The sequence below is a fragment of the Phodopus roborovskii genome, unplaced genomic scaffold (assembly GCF_943737965.1).
Source record: "Phodopus roborovskii unplaced genomic scaffold, PHOROB, whole genome shotgun sequence".
In the NCBI taxonomy this organism is placed as follows: domain Eukaryota; kingdom Metazoa; phylum Chordata; class Mammalia; order Rodentia; family Cricetidae; genus Phodopus; species Phodopus roborovskii.
The window spans coordinates 2,435,987-2,453,340 of record NW_026126446.1 but is presented as its reverse complement, the minus strand read 5'-3'; the positions used below and the strand labels follow the sequence as shown (position 1 = coordinate 2,453,340).

At 51.7% G+C, this 17,354-nt stretch overlaps 1 protein-coding gene across 1 annotated transcript in view; it reads left to right on the top strand.

Moving 5' to 3' along the window:
* Positions 1-6,396, top strand: part of LOC127224777 (whirlin-like) — an 83,701-nt gene extending 77,305 nt beyond the window's left edge. Inside the window, 5 exon segments of the mRNA XM_051187960.1 lie at positions 1,560-1,631; positions 2,518-3,055; positions 4,613-4,794; positions 5,171-5,293; positions 5,655-6,396. Coding sequence (XP_051043917.1) covers positions 1,560-1,631; positions 2,518-3,055; positions 4,613-4,794; positions 5,171-5,293; positions 5,655-5,837 — 1,098 coding nt within the window. The 3' untranslated portion in view covers positions 5,838-6,396.
* Positions 6,397-17,354: the final 10,958 nt, after the last annotated feature.

The following is a 17,354-nucleotide window of genomic DNA, read 5'->3' as shown; positions in this document are numbered from 1 at the left end:
AACACACAGGTGACCGTGGAGGCTAGGAAGTCCCAGGACTTTCATCTATAGGCTAGAGACTCAATCCCAGGACTTCCATTTATAGGCTAGAGACCCAATATGGCTGTTTTATCCAGTTCAGCTTGAGAAGCAGCAGTCCTGGTGTGGAAGGGCAGGTTTAGGGCTTGGGGAGCTCAGCTCTGGATTGTACTAGTCTGGACCTGGGTTCAACCCCAACATCCCAAAAGGAAAAAATAGTCTAGGAGGCAGAAGGATGTGGACATCCCTTGGAGCCACCTTCCACTGTGGCATTCCTCTGGGGCTGTGGTGGGTACTAAGGCTGCACAGTAGGGAGGGCGATATTTGTGGCTGATTTCTTCCAGAAATGTCCCCACAGGCATAGAGAAATAACTCCTACCAGCTATCTAGGCATCCCCTAACCAAGCCAGATGAACACGAGTACAGTCTCGCCGATAGTATGAAGGCAGAAGGAGATGATGGGCTCCCAGAGCCACCCACCCCACCCCCAGAGAACCCAGCTTAGCAGAGTTCACCTTGCTGATCCAGAGAAAGCCTTTTGGCATCATGAAGTCATTTAAGGTTGTGTGGACTGGGGTGGGAGTGAGGCTCGGGAAACATGGCTCAGGGGTATGAGCACTTGCTGCTCTTCCAGCAGACCTGAGTTGAGTTCACAGCACCCACACTGGGTGGCTCAGGACTGCCTGTAACTGCAGCTCTAGGGAATCTGATTTCTCTTCAGGCCACATGTAACTGCAGCTCTAGGGAATCTGATTTCTCTTCAGGCCACATGTAACTGCAGCTCTAGGGAATCTGATTTCTCTTCAGGCCACATGCACACCACACACACACACACACACACACACACACACACACACACGCACGCACACACATAGTGAAGGACAGAAGATATGGATATTTTGTAATATGGTATCCACTTATACACTGTTACCCTTTGGGGTTCTTTCCTTATATTTGTTGTATGCCCTCCCCTGCCCCAGCATTCTGTGAGCCACTAGATGTGGGAGTGCTAAAGCTGTTGAACATAACACTTAAGGCTCAATTCTAAGACATTCCCAGCATCTCCAGGTAGTTTAAGGAAAGTCTGAAAATGATCAGGAAGTCACAAAGAAAAATTGACTTCATGGCTTGGAATGCAGATCAGTTTATAAGAGTGCTTTTTGTTGTTGTTGTTGTATGGAAAGACATCACATGTGCTGAATGTATTGGCACATGCCTCTAATCCTAGTACTTGGGAGGTAGACAAAAGCAGAATCAGTTCAAGGTCATCCTAGGCTACACAGCAAGTTTAAAATGAGGCCAGCATGAACTATATGACTCTCTGTCTCAAAAATAATCATAAAGAAAATTTTACTTCTAAGTGACTAACAGAAAAGGTCATTGTATCGCTTTGAGTGGATAAGGTAAATGTCCAGAGTGGGGTCTGCCAGGGTAGCCTCAGCCAGTGGAAGGTGTCATAGGCCATAGATCCTGTGTTCTGGAAACACATGAACTCTCCTCTCAGTTCTTGCCTGCTCAGCTTGTCTCCTGTCCATTTCCAGAATACTTTAGACCTGGAGGGAACCGGTGAGACCACCCAAAGCAGCGTTAACACTCTCCCGGATGTGTCTGTGGTAAGGCCTGCTTTGTTACACTCCCCGCTTTGCTCATGGACTCCTGGGTTCTTCTTGGGGGTAGCCACAGAAAGAGGACACGGGGTGGGTGGGAGGACAGAGTCTTTGCTGAGAGCCCAGCAGCCCAGCTCATTGCCTGGATCTAGTCCCACTTTTCTGTTGCCTGTGTGGCCTTGCACAGGGTTCTTAGCCCCCTGTGCTTGTATTTTCCCATCTGTAACATGGAGATGAAAATGCTGTGCCTTACTCATAGCTGGGGTCAGAGTAAATCAAATGATTTAATCAGAGCATTGAGACAGTGCCTACATGGCTGTCAGAACTTCCCAAGTGTGGACACTGGCCTAAGGGAAGGGAACTGGTGTCCATGGTCCATTTTTCCTGCTCACTAGGCGCACTGCATCTCAGGGGCCTTGTCAGCACCCTGTGCACTGTGATGCTCTCATCCCTGCTAACTGAGCACTGTGCTCAGAGAGGCGCCCTGCCCTGTCCGTGGCCACATAGCTCTGCAGCCCGCAGGTGCCTCCACCCTTCCTCCCACCTCTACTCATCAAGATCATTCCTGCAATGGAAATTTGTGTTTTGTGTTACCATCCTCTTCCTCCTGTCTCTAATTAAGTCTTGTCACTCGTGATGAGCCCCTGTTGATGCCAAGAACTTCAATTCCCAAAGGAAGCATTTGGGTCCCCAGAGACACCTGCCAAGATCCTGGCGCTCCTCAGCTGCCGAGATGTAGGGAGCAGTTTTCCACTGAGCGATACATTATTCAACAGAGTGTGGCCAAGAGCAGAGGCACAGGGACCCAATCCTTGCTGGGTCCAGCACTGCTTGCTGTCCCGCTCTGGCCACCATGGGCTCTGACTTCTACTCCTGTTGGGTCTTTTGGCAGGACGATGTCAAGCCCCCCTCAGAAGATCTGTCTGGCATCAAGCCACCTCCTCCCCCACCACCATTGGTTCAAGATCATGACCATCGGCTTGGCCAGACACGGAAGTCAGGACGGGAGGACCCTGCACCTCTGTCTTCTGCTGCCCACCCAGGCATTGTCTTCTCAGCACCACGGAATCGGAGCCCACCACTGAGCACTGCACCTATCCCGGGGCCCTCCTCCTCAGCACAGGATTCACCCTCCTCTCCCATTTACGCCTCCATCTCCCATGCCAACCCCAGGTCTAGGAAGCCGCTGGACACCCACCTGGCTCTGGTTAACCAGCACCCCATCGGCCCTTTCCCTCGGGTCCAGTCCCCACCACACCTAAAGAGCCCTCCTGCAGAGACCCAAGGGGCTGGAGCCTGTGTCCTGCCACCATCACCTTCTGACCACTCTGATCCTGTGGGTGCAAACCAGCACTTTGTCTTGGTGGAGGTGCACCGCCCGGATAGCGAGCCTGATGTGAATGAAGTGCGGGCTCTGCCCCAGACGCGCAGTGAGTATGGCTGCCCAGCTCTGTGACACAGGGAGAGGGTCTCTGGTCCCCAGAGTCGCTTTCTCTGTCGGGATGGGTAGGGCCGGGCCGGGTGCTGCAGCAGCCTCTGCCAGCCTACATGAAGTCTGACTCAAGGGCAGCATGAAGATGGCCTGGAGCCAAGATTTGGGTTTGAATCCCACTTCTGCCACTGACCAGTCATTTGCTGCACGGCTACTCTGAGTGAGTGGCACCTTCCCCTGGTAATATGGAGTAGACACAGACGGTACTGCCAGGTCACTGATTGGGTTTAATGTGTGTGTGTGTGTGTGTGTGTGTGTGTATGGGAGGGGTGGAGTAAGGGGTCTCCTGCCCCTGCACTTGCCATTCATCTCAGTCTCCTGTAGAAGACTGTGCTGGAGGGCAGGACTGGGCTCTGTAATCCCCACCACCACCACTCAGTCTAGCAAAAAGAAGGTGCTGGGTGCCAGCAGTATGACACACCCAGATGCCAGTGTCTAGATGGTGTGTAGAAGTCAGAGTACCGCACAGGGCCAGGCTAGACCCCATGTTTTCTAAGGGATGCCCAATGAAAATGTGGAGGAAACTCAGACAGTTTGCACGAACGGTGCAGCAGTTAGCTAGAGTCTGCTGCCATCTTGTGGCTGAAGTGATATATGATGCCCCACTAGGTAGCCTAGGAAAGGGCAGGCAGGGTTAGAGAGTAGGACTTAAGGCCACAAGCGCAGATGCTGAATACTAACTGTGCTCCAGCCCTGAGGAACAACTGTCAGGTGTGACAAGAGCAAGCACTCTGTAGACATACCGGGCAGGGGATGGTGAGGACCAGTAATGGCCAGAAACTTTGCTTGTACTTAACTCATGGAGTCCTGCCACCAGCCCTGTGCCAGCACTCCGTTAGTCTCCATTTCCCAAGTGAAGCCCGAGATGCAGTAGGCAGTGGGCAGAGCCAGGCTCGGAGAGCAGGCTGCCCTCACTCTCCAGGGTTAGAACGCGGGCAGAGGGCACTGAGAGGGGATGTCACTCCCACAGGCTTGCACAGGGGCATTCAGACCCAACACATCAGGATCCACAGTGCACATTCTTAAGCCAAAGCCTCCAGCTCTGGGTCAAATAGCCACACACAGCTCTGCTGGCTAGGAAATGGGATATGTGTGCCCACCACTCAGTTCATATCAGAGTGGTCATGGGGGTCAGAGTACAGGACAGGGTGGCAGACCCTCCGTGTTTTTCTTCTGTAACTATGACCTTTTTTAAAAAAAAATTCCTGATTCAGAAATCCATCATTAAAAAATGACATTCTGTGAATTTAAACAAAAACAACAGCTCACGTCTATAAACTGGACTGACCCATTAACCTCTATTTTCAATATTTATGCCAATGGCTGGGGGTCAGGCAGAAGTCTGGATGTAGTGACCATCAGGCCTGGCCCCTGTATCCCCTCAGCCTTCCCTTTATCTCTGCATGGTGAGTTTCCATAGCCATCCAGCCCCCAGCTCCATCACCACCCCCAAGGTGCCCTCCATGACTGCTTCTGTTCCCTTGTCTGTCCCCAGCAGCCTCCACACTCTCTCAGCTCTCAGACAGCGGGCAGACTCTAAGTGAGGACAGTGGTGTGGATGCCGGGGAGACAGAGGCCAGCACCTCAGGCCGAGGCAAACAGACAGCATCCACTAAGAGCAAGAGTGGCAAAGAGCTGCCCCGGACGGAGAGGACCACAGAGGGTGCCAATAAACCCGTGAGTGAGAGCGTGCACACAGGATTCTGGAGGAGGATGGCAGGTCCTGGGAATCAAGAGACACTTAGCGTGTGGCCCTTAGGAGGCATTGCTGGAGTGATCCAGAAGGGTCACTGTGCTGGGAATATGGAGCTCCTCTTTGCCTTGATCCTTGGTGGCAAGGACTGGCAGCTGTTCTATACTCTAGTGTGGCATGGTAGCTCAGGTAGTCTCAGAGGTCAGGACTAGGATTCAAGTCTCTGCTACCCCAGGCAGTCTGGGTCTTGGGCATCATTAGAGCTCAGGACACCAGGTGCTTAGCTTAGTCTGTGCCATCGTTGAGCCTCCGACTGTCTTCCACTGTGAAGCGTCAAGGCCACCTTTCTCCCACCTGCAGCCTGGCCTCCTGGAGCCAACATCCACTCTAGTCCGTGTGAGGAAAAGTGCAGCCACCCTGGGCATCGCCATTGAGGGTGGTGCCAACACACGCCAGCCTCTGCCCAGGATTGTCACAATTCAGGTATGTCCTCAAGATGCCCCCTATGTAAGTCTCCCTGTTTTAAAGAGCTCTTTCTCAGTACCCTCAGAATTTTCCTCCCAGAGATGACACAGAACCTGAAGACAGACCCAGGGCCCCTCTTGAATAGCAAGCTCCTTGAAGTGTTGGGCTGCCTGGGAAGGCTAGCAGGAACATGTCCACCCACTCCCACTCCATCCTGGCCCAGGACTTGCAAAGTTGCCTCCTCTTGCTCTACAGAGCCCAACTTTGCCAGGACTGTGAACTCTAGATTGGCAGCATAGCTTCTTATCTTAGTGGGTGGTCTTAGAGGGTGGCTAAAACCAGGTACCCACATGAGCCCTACTTGTGTCTCCCTGTGCAGCGAGGAGGTTCTGCCCATAACTGTGGGCAGCTCAAGGTGGGCCATGTGATTCTGGAAGTGAACGGGCTAACGCTTCGGGGTAAAGAGCACAGAGAGGCTGCCCGCATCATCGCGGAGGCCTTCAAGACCAAGGAGAGAGACTACATCGACTTTCTGGTCACTGAGTTCAATGTGATGCTCTAGGGGTGGGCCAAAGTCAGGACAATAGGACAGGGTCACAGGCAGACTCTCCATTCCACCCTGACACATATACCCTGCCTGGCCCCCTGGCCCAGATTGGAGAAAAAGAGAACCAGACAAGACAAGCAAAAAGTCAGGTCAAAATCTGTGCCAGAAACACAATAGGAGCTCAATAAAAGTACGTTAGCAAAGAGAAGGAAAGCAGAGCACCTTTCTCCAGGCCAGATGGGGGTGCTGCCACCCCCAGATGCCTAGGTCTTTGACTGTGAGCTCATAGAAGAATTCACAGACTTCCTGCCAGGGGGACCTTCAGTGCCACAAATGAGCCGCCAGCACGCCTGTTCACACCATTTGCACCCCCATTCCTCCTAGCTCAGTGTCCCTATGGTATTTATTTATTTATTTATTTATCTCCCTTCCTGCGCTTCAGGGGACCCTAGGCTCCAGATTCCCTTTGTACCCCCAGCCTATTCCAGAGGCCTTGCAGGCGACCAGCAATGTCAGTGTATTTATATACAGAGCTTATGACTTTAATTTTTCAATAAAGAAATCTGAACAAGGTTGGGGGCCAGTGTGCTATGCTGTTTGCCTGTGGGCAGGGGTTTGGATTGCTTACAGTGGGGAGATGGGTGGGATGGGCATGTGGGGCACCCAGATAGTCACACACTAACAGCTGAATCCTGAACTGCTCAGCTGGGGATAGATGCGGGGCACGGCATGGGCAGCTTGCGGCTTGCCTGCCTGTTGGAGGAGTTTACTGCAGTTGTGAAGGTAAAATTCACTTAAGTAATGTGAAGTTAGCATTTTAAAATTAGGCACACAGGTATACTCCTGGATAGAATATGCTATGGTCAGAATGTTTAGAAACACACCTTGGGACTGGAATCACGGCTTAGTAATTAAAGAAGTTGCCATACGATCATGAAGACCTGAATTCAATCCACAGAACCAATATAAAAAGCCAGGCACATTACATTGCATTTGTAATCCAAAACACTGGGGAGGCAAAAACAGGGCAATCCTGGAGCCCACTGACTAGCCAGCCTTGCCCCATCAGCCAGCTTCTGGACAGTGAGAGACTGTCTTAACAAGGAATGACTTAGAAATAGCACGTAAGGTCTGGCTTCTATATGAGAATGTGCCCATGGGTACAAGCACACATCTGTACCCACACAAGCATGCATTAGCACATACATGAGTACATACACACACACACACAAGCCAGGTAGGCTATTTTGTGCACAATCCAGGAAGTCGACTCTGAAACCCAGATTTATAGGTAAGTAACTCATTAAGGAAGGACAAAGAGAGGAGGCCCATGGCATAGGACACTTCCCAGAGGGCACCTTCAGCCTTATCACACAGCATCTTGGAGGTGCAGAGAGACTGGGAGCTGTTCAGAGAACTGTTTCCACTCAGGACCAGGGCTGCATACACCTGCCTGTCAATGTGAACAAGGCACACAGCCAAGGTATGGACGGCTCTTCTTGCCCTTCCTCCTGACAGGGCCCATAGGCTCAAGCATCCAAGGGCAGTAGGGGTTAGAAGTAGACACAGGGGAGAGAAGGGAAGGAGGCAAAACATTGCTTGATCTGTTGCCAGAGCACCAGCCCAAGAGCCATTTCCTTCTGTCATTATGTCTGGTAGAATAGGTATAGCAATTCCTTTGCCAGAAGGCCCAGAGCTCTGTCTGACATAGGCAGGGGCATCTGTCCCATGGTCTTGTACAAAATCCTGCTCTTGGGCTGGGAGTGAAGTTCGATGATAAAGCATTTGCGTTGCAAGGCCCCAGGTTCTAAATCTCTAGCAATGATTTAGAATAGGTCTCAGTGGCCATCCTTTTTCTTTCAAACCCAGGCAGACTACCAGAAACCAAAGCCATGGTACTCCCAAGGCAGCTGGTACCCACCCAATCCACTCAAGGCTTCAGCCCCTCTCAGGGTCATGGCTGTTCCTTACTTTCCCTGTAAGGTCTGTCACCTGTATGAGGGGATAACCCCTGCCCAACTGCAGAAGGGTTTGCCAAGCTCAGGGCTCCTGACATCAGACTTCAGTTCAATTCCCCAGCAAGTGTGGCAGGTGACTTGTGCTCAGGTTCTCCACCTGTAAGATGTACAGGGTAAATTCAGTAACAGCACTCCCAACAGTGATCAGATCCCCACACATGGAGCCCAGGAATGCACAGTAAGTGGTGACAAGTTCAGTAGCCATGTGGTGACAGTCACAGGCCCAGGGAGGCCCTGCCCATCAGATTTTGTGAGACCGTAACAGAAGAATGCCCTACCTCCTCCAGCTCAGGGCCTTGTGGTTTGTTCTGAATGCAGACCTTTCAGGATGTTAAGTGGCTGGCTGCAAGATTCTAGGCTAGTCACTGGACTGCTGTTTGACCTTAAGGCAAATGCTTTGTCCTGGCCCTAATACACCAGCTCCCTACTTGGTCCAACCCTTTGAGGACAGAGCTTCAGAACCCCAGGTCTGTTCCATGAAAGGGTAGGGCAAGAATGAGTTCCTACTGCTGTTGCTTCCAGAATTCCTGAGCCTGGCTTTGTTGAGGGGGTCCACTGATGTATTCCTAATGGATTTTTACATTCCAAATTCCAAGGGAATTGCATTCACTCATTTTTGCAGTGCTGAAGACTGAACTCAGGGCGAGGCAATACCTTTGGCTGAGCTATACCCCTAACTCCTTAGATTTTTTTTTTTTTTAATTTTTGAGATAGTCTCTTTGTAGCTGGGGGCTGGCCTTGAACTTTTAATCCTCCTGCCTTAGCCTTTCCACTGCCTGCAACCAGGGCTTGTTTCCAGTGTAATTTAAACCTCCAAGTTCCTTACCAGTGAACTTAGGAAGATCAAGTTCAGTCCCTCAGCAGCCTGAGCACCGGGATAGACGTCCATGCTGGTGTCTTGGGAGGGATTCAGTATGATTGGGGTGGGGGGTGGAGGAGTCAGATGTCTCCAGCTATGTGTATACATTCCCTGACACCTTTTCTTGTGACATCAAAGATGAGTAGATAGCTGGAGAGTCCTAGAGGGGGTCATCCCTGCTGGGGAACCCTGACTGGTACGGGCAGATGACACACCTCACCAAGTCTCATTGTTCCTTTTGCTCTGCTACAGGGGTGTAACTCAGGCTCCAGTTTGCATTTCTGTCACTGTGATAAATAAACACCACAACCAAAAACAGCTTAGTGGGGGGAAAGGATTTATTTCATCTCACAGGTTATAGTCCATCAACGGAAGCCAAGGCAGGATCCTGATGCAGGAACCATCCTTACTGGCTTGATCTACTACAACCAGGCTCACCTTCCTAGGGCCGGTGTGCTCACAGTGGGCTAGCCCTCCCACATCAATCATTAATCAAGACGATCTTACACAGACATGGCCAGGCCAACCAGATGGAGGCAACTCTTCAAGCAAGGTCCCTCTTCCTAGGTGACTCAAGGTTGTGTCAAATTGGCAATAAAAACTAACCAGGACTTCCATGATGCTGTGCACACCGGCCTCTCCTACTCTGGCATTTCCTACCACTACCTGATGAAGAAGCCTAGCAGAGGGAGAATTTTGGGCTCTTGCAATGTGGTCCTGCCCAAAGGAGTTCGGAGTTAGACTGTAAACTACCTGCAGCTCTGTGTGGAAGAAAGTGGGGTGTCAGGTAAAAAGGTGGCTGTAGGGAGTCTACACTTCCTCCAAGTCTACCTCTTTTCCTCCTCAGCTGTGTAGCCTCGGGCAAGCCACTTAGCCTCTTGAGCAGTTTGCCATCTTTACATGCAGAGCACAGTGCTGACATAATTTGTAGGCTTCTTCCCAGTACACCCAAGTGATCCTTTAGTGGCTGAAGCCAGCCAGTGCTGTGGTTGATGTTGTTGGCTGTGTGGAGAGTGTCTGGCAGTAAGACAATGAGGGTGGGTGGGTGGGGGAGCCATCTGCAGAGGGAGACACATCTGGTTGAAGCATAGGAGCAGCATGGCTGTTGCTAGATTAATGCCTTGGAGGGGTTGAAGCCAAGTGTCTCCCTGCACCCCCAGAAGTGGCAGTATTGAAAATCTGAAGTTTTGCTATTATGCATTGGCAAGTAACAAACAGAACTGGAAAAGAGCCCAGACCAGTCTGACACTCCACATCGCCATTGTTCGTGGTGGCTTTGGTGGAAGACATTATTTCTACTTTGTCCCTCTCTGGCTTACATTTCCAGCTCCATCTTTCTGGCCTCAGGGCCAGGAGACCAGTTAGTAACCCCGTCTACCTCACAGGATCCTAACGCCACACAATGAGCAGACAATTTATTACTACAGTTATGAAGCGGCAGGTCTCCGTCCTCAAATTTGGTGACTCTTTCCTCACGGTGTCTCCGTAGACCCCCACACTGATGATAATCCCCTCCAAGCCCCAGTTTTCCCTCTACGCCAGGGCAAGCTCGCAAAGGGAGATGCAGCGCCGCATAGTTGAGTGAGATTTTGGCCCTTTCAGCCTGGGAATCTGTACCGCTGACCGCCAAAGTCCGGGGCGGGGTGAAGCCACCAGCCTCTCTACGATTGGTGAATCTCTCAGAAGCTCCGCCCCCGAGAGCCTGCCCCTTGCCGTCTCGGGCGGGCTGCGGGCATTATGCAAAGCAGCCCCGCCCCGCCTTGCGCGCGGATTGGAGACCTTTGTCTGCCGCTCAACTCCAGGAAACCAGGGCGCGTGGTAACTGCTGCAGGTGAGATCCAGAGGGGTGAGCGAGCTGACTAGGAGCTAGTCCTTCGGGGACTCAGTCTTCCCTTCGGGAGGATAGGGACGGGAATGGACATCGCTGCCAGACTGGGTCTTGCTGGGCCCGCTAAGCTTCGGATCTCCACGTGGGAGCTCCACGCGCACGCGAGGGGACGGATGGTGGCTCTGGGAGTCCGGAGCGTGAGATCATGGACCCAGACACACCCCAGGGACGTCGGGACAGCAGGATGCCCTGGTCCGGCCTTTTCCGCCTCAGTCTCTACCTCCGCAAAGTGGGGGCGTGGGCTTCTGCCCTCCAACCCAGGCACCTCGCCTACCGGGCAGGGGTCCCGGGGAACCCGGGGTGGTCCTTGGTGGGGTTGCTGGCGGTGTTTGGGCAGGAGGCGTGGCCCTGTTGCTTGGTGATCTGGGAGGTGGAGCGCTGCTGTTCTGAGATTTGTGTGAGACTGGGTCACCAGGCAACAACTCCGCGGCCAGGCAGCCTCTGAGTCTCGCGCTTTCTCTGGATGTCTAACGCAAGTTGTTTTCCTCTTTATTTTGTCAAGCAGAGATGAGGGGCAGCGAGGGGCGGGCTGTCTCCTTAATGGGAGGAACCGGGAGGAGCTGTCAAAATGGGGTCAGTTCCCTTTTGATAGTCAAGAGGCCACTGAGGCCCAGAGAGGTGGTGCGGCTTACCCGAGGGCGCACAGCAGGGAAGCGCGAAGCGGGTCTCTGCCCTGTAGTGGGAAGCAGAGCCAGAGCCTACTTGCTGTGAAATCTTGGACGAGATCTCTGACGCTCCTTTCCTGGGCTTTAGTTGAAAGAAAGGACAGGACGAAGAGAATCAAAAGCCTTTCTGCGTTTGAGAAAGTTGGAAAGGGAAGTTGCTGAAAACAAACGCGAGCTATTTTAGAGCCCAGAAAAGAAGCCGAGCCGGCTACAGTGAAAAGAGGCATTGTTTCTGTCTTCCAAAACAGAAGGAATAGGCTGATTCTGAAGCATAAAGGTTAGGGCTAGATACACAGAGACTTCCCGAAGAATTTCCCAGGTTCCTCTTTTGGGGTTGTTGGGGTTGATGCTGGGGCCATTTTGTTGATGTAATAGAATAGTTGCGCTGGGTTAAACGGGGCCTAAGTCTGTTTGACCTGATTATGGTAAGAAGCAATCTGTGGATGTCGCAGGCAGTATGGGTTTGTCCCTTGGCTGTTTCCCTGTTCTGCAGGAGGGACAAGTGCCCACGCGGGTATTCCCTCCCAGAGGCCAGCTGGTTTGCATTGAAACCGCGTGATCCTGGCTCTCTTGAGAGGGGATTTCATCAGCTCCCAGGGCAGGGCTTTCCAGAGGGCCTGGGACTCTACAGACACGTTTGGTTGCATTGGGAGGGGACTTGGAACCTGGACTCATTGTGCCAACCAGTGGACCCCTGGGGCAGAATGGCATTTCAGAGAATCCACAGACCTTGGTGTACCCGAGTCTCAGGTGACCTTCTTCCTGGGCAGGTCTAGAGACACAGCAGGAAGTCACTTTTAGGCTTTACTTCTGAGCACCTCAGTTTACCCCTCTAGAAAATGGGCAGCGTGGTATTTCCTTCCGTACCATCTTCAAGCCCAGGTGGATGACATCATAGAAAGCTTTTGCTAGGCATCCCCATCTAAGTTTAGAAATAAAGAGATTGAGGCCAGAGAAAGAACAGAATAAGAGCATTAACAGTATATTGGTGACATTAGCTAGTGCATTGGGCACTGCTTCAGGCCACTGTACTAGGAGTCTCGCTGTAGGTAGGGAGGTGGGGGTGGGTGGAGCTGTTGTTTCCCCTGCACCCAGCATAGAGTCCTACTCCATTCTGTCACTTCATTTCCTAGCATTGCCACTAGGTGGATGCTATTGTCCCTATTATCCAGTCTGAGGTTCAGAGAATTTAAAGCACTCACCTTGAGTCACACAGCAATTCACTGGGTCTGGCAGATTCCCAGTTTGGGATGTGCAGGAGTGTGTGCCATGGCCCGCAGCAGTTCCCAGTACCGAATTCTGGGACAGCATGTTGGAGCTTACACCGTGGGAACCAGTAAGTGCTGTGTATGGGTGGGAGAACCACATGGCAGCTGAGCATGTAACTCAGTGGAGAGCAGCCAGCGCTGGCCCTTAGAGTCACTTAGCAGCCTGTCCAGGACTTTGAGGCACTGGAGGGTGCCATGGGCTCTGAGGGAGGAACAGTGTCCTGGGAAACCTGGAGAGAACTGATTGCTATCTCTGGAACACCTTCTAGGGTAGCACTTTCCAGCCTACCCATGGTCCCTGGCTATAGGGAAGGGTATCAGAGAGGTTCCAGAACAAAACAATCAAAGTTTTTCTAGCTGATAGTTCTGCCCCATGGCCTCCCATTTTAGCCTCTAGTCTCTCCTCCATCCCCCTATAGCCCCATCCTGGCTCTGATCCCCACTGCCATGTATCAGCCAAACCAGCTGGACTGCTAAGCCAGACCCTCCTGCCAGGGCCTCCCCCACCCATCTCTAGACCCTTGCCAGCACCCATCACCCCATAGCCTATTCTGGAGAGGAGCTGGGATCAAAGCCAGATAGCATGCCCAGATGTCAGTCTCCTTGGGGTCCTGGGACTATGGCCAAGGACCAAGAACTTGGAGAAAGGGGATGAAAGGTTTAGAAGCCCCCCCAAAGTTAAGGATTAATCTGTGGGGGGAGCTCTATATTTATGAATGTCCTTAATATGCTGTGTGACTTTGGGAAAGCTGTGTAACTTCTCTGAATCTTCCTTATCTTTTAGATGCCTGTTTGTTTATGAGGAGCCAATCAGATAATAAGTGCTATGCCTCAAAATGCCAAGACTCCTAGCAGGGAGCCTCCTCTGTTGTTTTCAAATGTCATACAGTGGGTAGAGACAGCTCAAAGCATCAGATAAATAGAAGGAGAAGGTGCAGGAGCTGCTGGACATCACAGAGGGTCATAGCTGCAATAACACTCAGTGCCCAGCTGCTCTGTCAACTCTGAATAGGGGACTGAGCCAGGGTGTGTCCGAGTGTTGCTGTGCAAATGTGAGGCAGAGTGGAGGAGCGTGCGTGCGCGCGCATGTGTGTGTGTGTGTCTGCCTGCCTGCCTGCCTGTGTGTCTGTGGGGGTGGGGATGACACCTGGGGCCTTGTGCCCACTGCACTGAGCTATGTCCTCAATCCACATATTATAGTTGTAGACACCATTCGTATTCTTTTGAGAATAGCTATAAAATGTTCCTTTGAGAACAAATACAATTTTTTTTTTGTTTTGCTTTTTGTTTGTTGTAGCCCTGGCTGTCCTGAAACTAGCTCTGTAGACCAGGCTGGCTTCAAACTCACAGAGATCCGCCTGTCTCTGGCTCCCAAGTGCTAGGATTAAAGATGTGTGCCACCACTGCCCTGCTGGGGACAAATATGTATTCCTGCAATCCCCTATTGTCGGACACTGAGGTTGTTTCTAACCTCTTTACTAACTGTTTCAGTCCCAGAAGAATTAAGATTGGACATCATGGTTCAAACCCCCCTTCCACACTTGTAAAACAGGAGGAGGAATTCCTGTCTCACTGGATTGGTGTAGAGGTTGGAGGATAAGAACTAAGCTCTAGGAAGGCTTTTACAGGGTATTTGACACAAAGTAAGTGCTCAATAAAACCTCACTGTTAGCAATACATTCTTGGTACTGTGAACTTTCAGACTTTTACTCTGAAAAAGCTTGAGAGATTGTCATTTATATGGTTGCATACATCCTCTTTATAACCCTTGTCTTTATTAGCTAAGGACGGCCTGTTTCCTCCCATCCTAAATGGCTAAGGATGAACACAGATTTCCTAGCTACGTCATTGGCCCCAGAACTACTTTGGGAGTCACATGGTAATAACGCCCCTCACACTTGGGAGGGCTGGCTTCCTTTTGTGTGGGGGCTCTGAACCCAGAACTTTGGCTGATGTTGGAGGAAGTCCTGTGGGGAGCATGCCCTGTGGCCACATCACTGAGGTCGAGGCCGTTGCTCCCAGGCAGGCATGCTGTGCCAGCTAAGGCACTGTACCAACACCTCAGGGTGCACACCACACCATCCCTCTTTACTTTATCCCATGAGTCATCTTGTGCCCTGTCTTACGGATGAGTAACCTGGGACTCCAGAGTCTTTATCAGCAAGGATCTTGCCAAGGTCACTCAGCTTCCAAGAGTTCTGGAAGTCTCAGCTTGTCTCCATGACACATCAGCACAATGGGGCTTCCTGGGTGGGCAAGCAGAATGGAGTTCAGGAGACTCGGTGGACCTCTGATCACCTCAGATTTTCTCTCTCTCCCTCTCTCTCTCTCCCTCTGTCTCTCTCTCTCCAGCTTCATTTATTTTTATGTATGTTTCTCTGCATGTATGTGTGTGTTCCGTGTATGTGCCTGGTGCTAGGCTGGAAGATGGCATTGGATCCCACAGAACAGGTTGTTGGGAGCCATCATGTAAATGCTGGGAACTGAACCTTAGTTCTCTGAAGAGCAGCAAGTACTCTTGACTGCTGAGCTGTGTGGCTGTGTGTCCAGCCTCTTGGTGACCATCTCTTGAAGCTCAGAGAAAGGATCAAAAGCTCAGAGAAAGGAACACCCGCGTCCCAGGTAACCTGGGAGTCAGAGGTCCCTAACCAGGCTCCCCTCATTCTCTTTGATCCTCTGTGGCATCTGCCCCTGCCCAGATGCACTATGTCCTTTGACCCAGGGAGGGAGAGCCAGGACTGGGATATAGTGAGAGCCCCACTCCTATGATGTCTGACTGATGTATCAAGATGGCTGCACTTCTTGTGTCTCTGCTGTACCTCTGGGGCTCCAGAAAGATTAAGGGAGGGCAAGATGGCTAAGCAGTGGCAAAGAGAGGATAAAGGTCCAACAAGTGTCTGGACCCAAGGCCAATAGCAGAAGGCGTATTGTGCTCCAGCAGCTGATGGCCAGGGTGCAGGGTTTTACTTTTGGTTTCTTGTCTGGGTGGCTGAGAACTAATATCTTCCTTCTGGGCCTCAGTGTCCTCCCCTGAGCAATGGAATAACAGTCTCCTTCTACAGCCAGTTCTAACTATGTCTGATGAGAAGGCTATGGTAGCTAAGAAAGGTATGGTATGGGGGGCCCTTGAGGGAGAGCAGAGCCTCCTTTTGCAGAGTAGTTGTAGCTTAGGCCTTGGCCTCCACCCTGGGCTCCTCTGTGCATAAGCCTTAGGATCTCCACAGGCTGGGTGGGGTGAAGTCCAGCCAAGCCAGTTATTCATGTATCTGAGTCTCTACCATGTTCACTAGCTTCATGGCCTTGGGGAAGTTGTGTTGGCTCTAGGGACCTTATGTACTCAGCTGTGAGATGGGCACCTCACACCAGTCTAGATGACTGTTAGGGACCAAAGACAGCTACCTGGGCCACTGGCTAGGTACAATGAATGATCCAGAATGCGTCTGTGGTGTTTCTATCCTGTGTCAACCCATGCTGGGTACAAGGGACTTAGTAGTGAGTGCATGCTTCAGGAGATCCTCCCAGGAGTCAAGAGACCAATGCTGGCCAAATCATCACCTGATGAGCTCCAGGACAAAAGGCAAGTCCCAAGGAGGTCATGCAAGAACTAGGTCTGCAAGCAGCTCAAAGCCAACAGAGAGTAGAGGTGAATATTGGTAAGACGCACCAATATTGTTGAGGGGCATCTACTGGAGAGCAGTGAGGGGGTAGGGACTGGAGCAGGCAAACACAGGTGGGGGGGGGGTGAGAAAGGCTGAAGCAGGTTAGGCTGCAGCTTCTGTCTGTTCTAGTGCTGTGGACAAATGTCCTGAATGGCAAAAATAAGTGTAAGGCTGTGTTTGGGAGCTTGGTTTGAGAAGAGTCCATGAGGCTGTTGGAGACCAGGGGTGGAGGTGGGGGCAGGGCTATCCAGGTGAGGAAGACTCTGGAAGATCATCCAGTCTGGCCTGAGAATCTGAATAAAGGACAGGCCCATCTGGGGACAGGAGAATGCTACTGTGTCCAAGCTCAGTTTGGCTGTGGCTTTGTTTGAGTAAACCGGGGATGGCAAGGGCAGGGAGTGGGAGGAGAAGGCCCAAGTGGCAGGGTGAAGGACAGTAAATACTGGCCGCTGCCACTGGAAAAGGCTGAGGGTGTGCCAGCAGCAGCAGCCACCTGGTACTGATGAGTTAATGATGGGGATGGTATGTGAATGAGTGACAGGATGTCAGGGGAGCCCGCCTCCCACACAATGGGCCGGCCACATGGTCGCCAGAGCAGCAGGGAAGGCCTTGGCAAGACTTGGCTCTGTTCCATTGTCGCTGGAGGCTGCAGGGAGAACCCCACCACCCAGATGTGGCTATGAGACAGGGATGGAGGAGTTGCGGGGTTCTTAGTTGCTGGATGCTATCTTAGCCAGATACAGGCAGCTGGCCCTCAGAGACTTCCTTCATTCCATTCATTCATCAGTCACAAGCCTTTTGGAGGAGACCAGGGACTTCCACCTAAGGAGACCCAGGGGTAGAAACTGTGGTGATGAATTAGCTCCTAAGGTCCCCTGCAGTACATCGGGCACATCATTTGTCATCAAATTGTCAGCAGCCCCTGTGCAGTTGTCACTCTGTTTAGCCCTGCTTCACAGAAAGGAAAACTGTGGCTCAACGTGGTAGAGCCATCCAGGTCACAGAGCCTGCAGGAGGTGAGGCTGACATTGAGTCCCCTGGCCTATGGAGTCTAAGATTTCTTCTCTCCATCACACTTGGGTGGCCTCTAGCCTGGCTACTCCTTGAGGTCCCTGAGGGCTTTCTGGATATCAGAGTGTTGATCTCATGCCTTTTCTGTTTCCTGACTTGACTCT